Source organism: Aphidius gifuensis, linkage group LG5 (genome assembly GCF_014905175.1).
Source record: "Aphidius gifuensis isolate YNYX2018 linkage group LG5, ASM1490517v1, whole genome shotgun sequence".
NCBI classification, from domain to species: Eukaryota; Metazoa; Arthropoda; class Insecta; order Hymenoptera; family Braconidae; genus Aphidius; species Aphidius gifuensis.
Genome location: NC_057792.1, coordinates 6082596 through 6092866, shown reverse-complemented (window position 1 = coordinate 6092866; position 10271 = coordinate 6082596). Strand labels below are relative to the sequence as shown.

Here is a 10271-nt window from a genome sequence, read left to right as displayed (position 1 = left end):
AATTAGAAAGATCATTCAAATAAATTTTATTTCAATTAGGTACATGTGATGCAAATGTTGACATAAAAATAATAATATAGTCAATTGAAATTTGAAAAAAAAAAAAAAAAATGTTCATGATGACATTAATGGATATGAACCAGGAAAACCAAGTCTTTTGGAGAAATTAGTTGGTAAAAGAAAAGAGCAAAATCACCAGAGGATTTGTATTTGTATGGTGATGGAAAAACCATGTTGATGGATCTCTTTTAGGATTGTTGTAAGCTAATTTATATCACAATTATTTTAATAATAATATAAATAAATAATTAATAAATATCATTGTTTACAGATTGAGAAAAAAGAACGTGTACATTTTTATTTATTTATGCTAGATGTACATAGTAAAATTCATCAAGTTAAAAAAACAATAAAACGTGTTAATAGTAGTACAAAACTTTAACCATTTGATCCAATACCACCAGTTGCTGATATGATTATTGAAAAATCATGGCTTTTATATTTTGATAGATTTCAGATGATGTTGCTGATGCAACGATATTAAAACCATTATTTACTGAATTATTTGAACGTGTAATGATTGCAATCATTAACATGTTGTTACAACAAGTAATACAGCTCCTGATGATTTACACGAAAGTCGATTACAAAGAGAAAATTTTATTCCATTTATACAAGTGTTAAAAAATTATTGTTTAGTTGTATCACTTGATTCAGGAATTAATTAAAGATTAAAAATTGGACAAGGTAAAAATCGCTGTTATATTATCAAAATACAAGACCCAGATGATTTAGTTGGAAAATGCTACTATTAGACCAAAAGTTAAGGAATTGATGTGACCAAAGAAATTATGTGGTAAGCATCATTAATTTCTTAGCTCCATTTTTTCCTTGGCCGCTGCTTGCCCTTGGTATTTTTTTTATTAGGATATATTGCTATAATTTTATTTGTTTACTAAATAATAAATACAAAATTAAGCAGTGGCCAAGGAAAAAATAGAGTTATAAAATTAATGCTGCTTATCCAATAATTTTTCTGGCTGCAGTAATTCCTTTGCTCGATTTTTTCTTTGGCCACTGTTTGTCCTTGGAATTTTACTCATTTATTTAACAAATAAAATTAAATTAATACATTATAATATATTAAAATACCAAGGACAAGCAGTGGCCAAAGAAAAAATGTAGCTATAAGAAATTGATGTGGCTTATACCACATAATTCCTTTTGCTGCATTAATTTCTTAGCTTCATCTTTTCTTTAGCCTCCTGCTTGTGCTTGGTATTTTTTTTTATCAAAATACCAGCAATATCAGTTACCTATGATTATCAAATAATAAATTTAATGTTTTTAATTCATCATGATTTTTTATAAATTTAATTTTGTCTTGTCTGAAATTTATCAAAACATAATAGCCATGATTTTTCAATAATCATATCAGCAACTGGTGGTATTGGATCAAATGGTCGAAGTTTTGTACTACTATAAATACGTTTTATTGTTTTTTTAACTTGATGAATTTTACTATGTACATCTAGCATAAATAAATAAAAATGTACACGTTCTTTTTTCTCAATCTGCAAACAATGATATTCATTAATTATTTATTTATATTATTATTATTAAAATAATTGTGATATAATATATACAACAATCCAAAAGATCCATCAACATGGTTTTCCATCACCAACAGCACGATACAAATACAAACCCTTTGGTGTTTTTTGACTTTTTTTTATTTATTTATTTATTTATTTAGCATATAACTAATTTATCTAAAAAACTTGGTTTTCCTGGTTTTTATGCATTAATGTCATCATAAACATTTTGTAAATTTTGTACAACACACCTTTGATATTCATCCTCAATAAGTTGTCTATTTTTTATATTTTTTTTCAATACTTCAATTGGACTATATTATTATTTTTTATGTCAACATTTGCATCACATGTACCTAATTGAAATAAAATTTATTTGGAATGATCTTTTTAATAAAAAATTATTTATTTAACATTAAAGTAATTCATTATCATAAAAAAAATACCAAATGAAAACAGTAGCTAAAAAAAAGATGAAGCTAAAAATTGATGTGATTATAAAAGAAATTATATGGTAAGCAACATTAATTCCTAGCTTTATCTTTTGTAGACACTAAATCAAAATAAATTGCTTTAATTTTACTTATTAAATAAATAATGTATTTTGTAGTTGTTTTTTTTTTTTAAATAAAGAAGAAATACTCAAACCGGGCCACACAAAAAAAAAAAAAAATATAAACAAAAACAACATGTGACTTTGGGCACTCGTCCCACTAGCGTCATCACTGGCAGAAAAACGTACTGACTTGCTCCATTCTGTGAGCTTCAGTGAAATTCGAGAGATTACCCTCCTTATACACCTCCATGATAATAACATACTGCAGTGCAGCCAAAATATAAAAAAAGAGAAGAAAAGTAATTGTAAAGTTTTACCAACTGAACGGAAGAAATCTGGTCGATTTGATAAAAACGCAAAGACCGTAAATATCAATTATGCTTTAAATATATATTACCGCAATGAAAAATCGATTTTTTTATAAAAAGCTTGACATCGATTTATTGGATCATTACAAACCTCAACATCCCCTCCATTCAACCATAAAATTTAATTAAATTTCTAAAAGATTTGAGACGGAAGGGGACAAAATATTTGATGTATAATAAGGCACGGTAGTAGTAGTTAATCTCATCTCACACATATTCTCATCAACACATATATATTTCCAGCGTTACCAACCATACCATCTTGATGGTATTTATACCATCAAAACGCCTCTGATACCATCTACCATCATGAGAGACGATGGTATGAGAAATATACCATCTTTTTGGTTTTCGGGACAGATTTTTTTTTTTTTCTTTTTTTTTTAAATTAATTGTTTTTTCGAAGCCAAGTAGAGTGGATAAGCTGTAGTGATAAGTAGAGTGATGTCATTGGGTTTCGGGTGTCATAAATGTAAACATTTATATGTGTTTATCATGGAGGTCTCCATGGTGTTTATATGTAATATGTAAACATTTGTATGTATGTATAAATGACACTCATACTTGCTTATACTTTTTATACTTGCTTATACCTCACTCTAAGCTCAAAAAGACTTTAAATAATAAATTCATAAATACATAAAAATATTCTAAAATAAATAAATAAAAAGCTATCGACAAGTAGCTAAGGAATGGATGTAGCTTAAGCTTAAGTAATTACTTATTATTTTATTTGAATGAAATCATAAAATAAAAAAATTTATTTATTTAAATAAATTCAAAGCTATAGAAAAAATGGTATAGCTAAGGAAAGGATGTTGTTTACATGTTAATTTATAGAAAATTAATTTTGCCAAAGAAATAAACATGTAGGCAACATCTTTTCCTTAGCTACCATTTTTCCTATATATAGCTTTTTATTTCTTTAAAATTTAAATTGATAAAAAGCTTTGGGAAAAATTTTAGCTAAGGAAAAAATGTTGCCTATACATGTTTATTTCTTTGGCGAAATTAATTTTCTATAAATTAACATGTAGGCAACATCCTTTCCTCAGCTAATATTTTTCCCATAGCTTTTTATTAATTTAAATATAAATAAAAAGCTATGTATTGACAAATGGATAAGAAAAAGATGGGACATACCAGTTAATTTCTTTGGCTAAAAATTAACTGGTAAATATTTAAAGTAACAAAAATCTGATAAAATAATGATATCTATGCATATTTTTTTATATTAATTATTTCAAAAAATTTATTAACTATGTATGTAATGTAATAAATTTGTATATCGTTCACGTTTATTCCACTATATACCTTCAAAATCAAAATTATATATATGTAATTTGACATCTTTTTTACCGACCTCAAACATACCATCATTTCCCCCAATATACCATCTTTTCTCCCTCCTCATACCATCGTGGCCATTGCCAGAGTTGGTAACGCTGTATATTTCTTTCTCATACTTGACTCGAGGCACTACCGTGCCTCTTGATATGTTGTCAATAAATAATCCAAGAGATAAATGGACAATTTAAAGCATCAAAAGATAGGTTAGGTAAGTACAAAGTACAATAATAAATCTATATGGATTTGGGATAAAAATGATGATGATGATTATGAATGTGCATCATTCATAACACAACATACACAAGATGTTAAAAAGGTAATTAAATTATTTTAAAATAATATTGTTATTGTTTTTACAAAAATAATAGTTATATTTTTTGTCATGATTAAAGGTCAAATGGCATCCACATGAAAACATACTTGCATCATCAAGCTATGATAATACAGTTAAATTATTTATGGAAGATCCAACTGGTGTTGATTGGATTTGTACAACAACATTGTCATCACACACATCAACAGTATGGAGTTTATCATATTTGATAAAACTGGAAAATATTTTAGTAACATGTAGTGATGATAAAACAATTAAAATATGGCAAGAATATAAAATAATAATAATGAATTAAACTGGAATTGTTTAACGACAATTAATGGTGATCATGATGGACAGTTTATGATGTTGATTATTGGAAAAATACAGGTCTTATTGTAACAGCATGTGGTGATAATAATATTAAATTTATAAAGATATTGATTGTCATAATTTTAATCTTATTTGTTGTTGTGAAATTAATGCACATAAATTTGATGTTAATTCAGTTTATTTGGAATCAAATGAAAGTGGATTATTAAAATCTGCTGGTGATGATGGAAATATTAAAATATGGAGATTTAATTAATTATATATCATGTTTATTTTTATTAATAAAATGCTAAATTAATTATTTATTGTTTGTTGTTTTTTTATTTTTAGAATTTCAAGTTTATATATTAAATGAAATTAAATTTTATCAATGTTATTGAAACAAAAAAAAAAAAAAAAAAACTAAGAAATATTTAATCTTAAATTTTTATTCTAGATAAAATAATTGTTTAATTAAAAAAATATAATCATGTGACTTGGAGATGTTTATTATTTTTTAATTTTTTATTAATTATATAAATTTTATAAAAATTTATAATTTTTAAAAATCAAATACAAGTAACATGTTTTATTGAATTTTTTTTTCTTTGAATTAATCAGTTTTTAGAATCTAAAAATAGAAAAATTAATTTATTAAATAAAATTTATTAAATTTTTTTATTGTTAGTGTTATAGATGAATAATTTTGTTACCTTATTCAGGTTTGTAACATTTTTTACCTTGACGAAGTTCACCTCTAGGACATAATTTTGGTGCATCAATAATTTTTTTTCTTATATTTTTTTGGATATTACTCATTGAATAATTATTATAATCACAAGTTACTAAAAAAATATTCATCAATAATAAAGTATACACAAATAATAATTTTTTAAAATCCATTTCGATCTCAATTTTATTAGTTAACTTTTCAAATGTCACGTTTCAATTGATGATAGAAAATGATTCATGATTTATCAAATTGATAATTATTTACTTTCAAACATGACAAAATTAAGGAAAAAAAAATGTAATGATAACATGTTTTTGTTTTATCAATATTAAAATTGATAAAAAATTGATAGCTCAATTGAACTTTAATGAATTTTTATTTTTTTTTTTCATTCAATAATAACACATAGTAAATATAAAATATGATAATAATAATAATTGAGAAAATATATAAAATATTTAAATTATATAAAAAAAAAAAAATGTATTTTTAAACTTGAGTTTTAGTTGAACTTGAATTTTCAATTTTTTTCATGATATTTAATAATTCAGTTGTTGATAAATTAATATTTTTCATTGTTCCTATATTTTCTGAATTATTATTATCATTTTTTTTTGTTGTTAAAATTGTTGTTTCAGTTGCTGATCTTACTGAAATTCTTCTACCACTTGGACGACTTGTTGTTTTATGATGATGATGATTTTCATCATTACATGATGAAATTTCTTTATTACGTGCACTCTTATATGATCTAGTTCGTCCTTGTTTAACAATTGGTTTAATTGTTGAAGAATTCTAAAAATTAAAAAAGAACATTAATTAATTTACTTACAATATAATATTATATTTAAAAATAAAATATTATTACCTTATTTAAATTTTGTAATTTTTGTTCTTCTAAATAATTATTTAATCTTTCATTTGTCATATGAAATTCTTTAAAAAGTTTATTTAATCTATCTTGATCAATTTTTGGCTTCTCAGTTGTTGTAAAAATTTTTTTCTTATTTTTGTTTTTTATTGGCTTTGTTGGCTTTGTTGTTGTTGTTGTCATTTTATCACAAAGATCATCAATATTTTCTTTTTCCAATTCTTTATATAAATTTTTATCATATTCAATTACTTTTGGTGGTTCCTGTGTATTATAAATTAAATTATTTGGACAATTACATTGATCATTAACTTCTTCGTCATTACTTTCTTTTTTTTTACCACCGCATACTAGACAAACATCTTTTATAAATAATGGACCAATTATGTGAGATTTTTCAGTTTGTATTTTAATTTCTTCAGGTGCTGTTGTTGTTGTTGTTGTTGGTGATGGTGGTGGTGATGGTGAAGATGAAGTTGAAGGTGAAATTACATCACTTGTTGATTGTGAATTGACATCTTTATTACAATTACAATTATTTTGATCAGTATGATCACAAACATTGGTTTCAATCGATCCACAACCACAATTTCTAGCATCATCATACAAATGTATACAAATTGATGGTGATTTTTTAGTACGATTTAAATTTTCATTTTCTTCAAATTCACTTGATTCAACTTTATCTGTTGATGACACTGATTCTTCTTCTTCACTTGATGGTACTGGTTTATTATTTTTTGATACATTTTTTACTGGTATTGATTGTGATAACACAATAATTGTTAATAAAATGTATATTTTAATTTTAATATTCATTATTAATCAATGATTATTGTATAACTGATGATTTTTTAAAATTTCATCGAGTTTAAAAAGGTAAATTTTTACCCTTACCTCTTTGCTGTTTAATAATATTTAAGTATGTCAATATTTTGCAATTATTTTCATGTATTTTATTTATTTTTTAATTGCTGCGTAGACACATTTTATTAATTCCAATATATTACAAAATAATTTTTTATAAAAAACAAACAAAAACAATTAACTTAAAAATAAAATAAAAATTTTTTTACAATTATTTATAGATTGATTTTGACTATTTTTAAATTTATTATTTATTTTTTTTAATTATAAATGTATTATTTTTAATATTTTCATTTATTTCTTTGCTACTTTTAATACCAAATTTTTGCCAGTATGAATCATTCCAGCCTTCATTGTCATCATCATGATAATTTTTGTCATTTGATAATTTCGAATTGTCATTAACTTCTGAATTATTAAAAAGATTTTCAATATCTTTTTTTGATACTGGAAAATATTCAATATTTTTAAAGCTTTTATCATCTAAATTATCATCATTTTCATCATCATCATCTTTGTCATCAGCAATATACTTGGCTGATTTTTTTTCGTAAAAATTCATTGGTAACTTTTGAACTTTAAAAATTGCATGTGAAACAATATCTTCAATTTTTTTTTCATCAATTAATGAAGATTTTTCATTTATTTTTTTATTACTATCCAATGAAATATCAACTGGAGACTTATCATTGTCCTCGTTATCATAGATAACATAAATTTCTTCTGTTGATTTATCAATATTATCTGTAGTCGTTTCATTATTCTTCAATAAATTTTTATCTTCATAACTTAGTTTATTTAAATTTTTTTCAATATTTATTTTTCTATTATTATCATCATTGACATAGTTATTTTTTTCAGTTATTATTTTTTCATCAATTGATCTTTTTGGTGGTGTAATAATTTTATTTGTTGGTATATTAATGCTCAATTGCTCTGGGACAATTTCAAATGGTAAATATTTTTTTAAAACTGGATTAAACCTAAAAAAAAAAATATGATTATTATTTTAAACATTTAATATATTAGTTGTTTTTTTTGTTCTTTTAATAGTTGATTATTTTAATTTGGTATTTTTGCTTACCAAGGCCCACCGAAAGCACCAACTTCTTCACTAGGACAATTTGGACATCTTGAATATGGATGCCTTTCACTCAATGAAAAACTTTGAGATAAATTAATTCCAGCACAAAATAAAATAATTAAATTATTCTTCAACATGTTGATGATTTATGATCAATCAATGACTTGAACATTTCTTTTTATAATTTTTTTTTTTTATTCAATAAGGAAGTAGGAAGTCAATTATCATATTAATGTTGATTGTTTTTCATCTTAAAATTATTACAAAAAAAAAAAACAAATAATAATAATTAAATTAGCTGATTTAATTGAGGTTTTTTTTTTTCAAATCATTGCATAATTTTATATTTGTGCCACTGATATAAATTCTTGAAATATTTTTTTTTTAAAACATAAATCAGCAGTTTTTTATTATTTTGCAAATTAATTTTTCTTGGTACTTTAAATTGACAAATATTTATTTTTTTAATGACCTTATTTTTTGTGTATTTGTTTTTAACATTGAATATTATTTATAATATTTTTTATAAACAAATACCTATGTAAATAAATAAATCTAATTTGATATCGAAAAAAGAAAAATTATAAATTAAATATCAATTCAACTTTTAAATGATAAATAATATATTAACAATAAATTATTAATTATTATTGATATTATTTATGTTTTATAACAAATAAAAATGCTCTAATTTTGTTGTTATTTATATCTATTATGATTATGATGATGAAGACTTTGTCAGGAGAGACCGGGAGAGACGAGAGTTACATTATCATCATTCAAAATCTAACCTCTCAATAGAGTTAACTAAATCTAAACAAAACAAAAAAAAATAATAATTGTTGTTTATAATAATTGAATTATTCTTCTTCGATAAACCAAGGTTAGATAAAAATTAATAAACTGATTTATCATCAATATGTTAATTGTAAGTTAATTTAAATTAAAAAACAAAAAAAAACGATCTTTTTTTTGTTTTTTCTGGCTAACAAATATTCCAACACTTGTTCCAACAATATTGATAATCTTATAAATAATGAATAATAATAAATACCTAAGTAAAAAAATATAAAATTTCAGATAACAATGGGAAAATTAAAATTAATCAAATGTCTTCATGATCATCGTGGAAAAGTGTGGAATATTTGTTGGCACAATGATGGAAAAAAATTGGCATCATGTGGTGAAGATAAAAAAATTCGTATATGGCAAAAAGAAAATAATAATAGCTGGTTATTAATAAATACAATAAGTAATAAACACAGTCGTACAATAAGACAAGTATCATGGTCACCATATGATGATATATTAGCAGCATGTAGTTTTGATAGTACAGTATCATTATATAAAATAATTAAAAATAATATAAAATTTATAACAAAACTTGAGGGACATGAATCAGAAGTTAAAAGTATTGATTGGTCAAATGATGGATCATTACTTGCAACATCAATCAATATGGATTTGGGATAAAAATGATGATGATGATTATGAATGTGCATCATTCATAACACAACATACACAAGATGTTAAAAAGGTAATTAAATAATATACTAATTATTTGAAAATAATTGTTATTGTTTTTTTTAATAATAATCGTTATATTTTTGTCATGATTAAAGGTCAAATGGCATCCACATGAAAATATACTTGCATCATCAAGCTATGATAATACAGTTAAATTATTTATGGAAGATCCAACTGGTGTTGATTGGATTTGTACAACAACATTGTCATCACACACATCAACAGTATGGAGTTTATCATTTGATAAAACTGGAAAATATTTAGTAACATGTAGTGATGATAAAACAATTAAAATATGGCAAGAATATAAAAATAATAATAATGAATTAAACTGGAATTGTTTAACGACAATTAATGGTGATCATGATGGGCCAATTTATGATGTTGATTGGTGTAAAAATACAGGTCTTATTGTAACAGCGTGTGGTGATAATAATATTAGAATTTATAAAGATATTGATTGTCATAATTTTAATCTTATTTGTTGTGAAATTAATGCACATAAACTTGATGTTAATTCAGTTTGTTGGAATCCAAATGAAAGTGGATTACTAGCATCTGCTGGTGATGATGGAAATATTAAAATATGGAGATATTATGATTAATTATACATCATGTTTATTTTTATTAATAAAATGCTAAATTAATTATTTATTGTTTGTTGTTTTTTTATTTTTAGAATTTCAAGTTTATAT

General features: G+C 23.5%; 1 protein-coding gene across 2 annotated transcripts; it reads left to right on the top strand.

Annotated features, from left to right (window-relative positions):
- Positions 1-8928: 8928 nt before the first annotated feature.
- On the top strand, positions 8929-10246 carry LOC122857342 (probable cytosolic iron-sulfur protein assembly protein Ciao1). Of its 2 annotated transcripts, none has more exons than XM_044159462.1 (3): positions 8929-8977; positions 9130-9586; positions 9672-10246. In XM_044159462.1, the coding sequence occupies exons 2-3, from the start codon at positions 9443-9445 to the stop codon at positions 10179-10181; spliced, it is 654 nt and encodes a 217-aa protein (XP_044015397.1). In that variant the 5' UTR covers positions 8929-8977; positions 9130-9442; the 3' UTR covers positions 10182-10246. The 2 variants fall into 2 exon arrangements, with proteins under 2 accessions (XP_044015397.1, XP_044015398.1); XM_044159463.1 differs by having other exon boundaries at positions 8932-8977; positions 9439-9586.
- Positions 10247-10271: the final 25 nt, after the last annotated feature.

What these genes read in the sequence shown, in the direction of transcription:
- LOC122857342 (XM_044159462.1), top strand. Translation starts at nt 9,443, where the DNA reads ATGAATCAGAAGTTAAAAGTATTGATTGGTCAAATGATGGATCATTAC. An exon ending in ATACACAAGATGTTAAAAAG is followed by an intron (nt 9,587 to 9,671) that starts GTAATTAAATAA and finishes TCATGATTAAAG; the next exon opens with GTCAAATGGCATCCACATGA.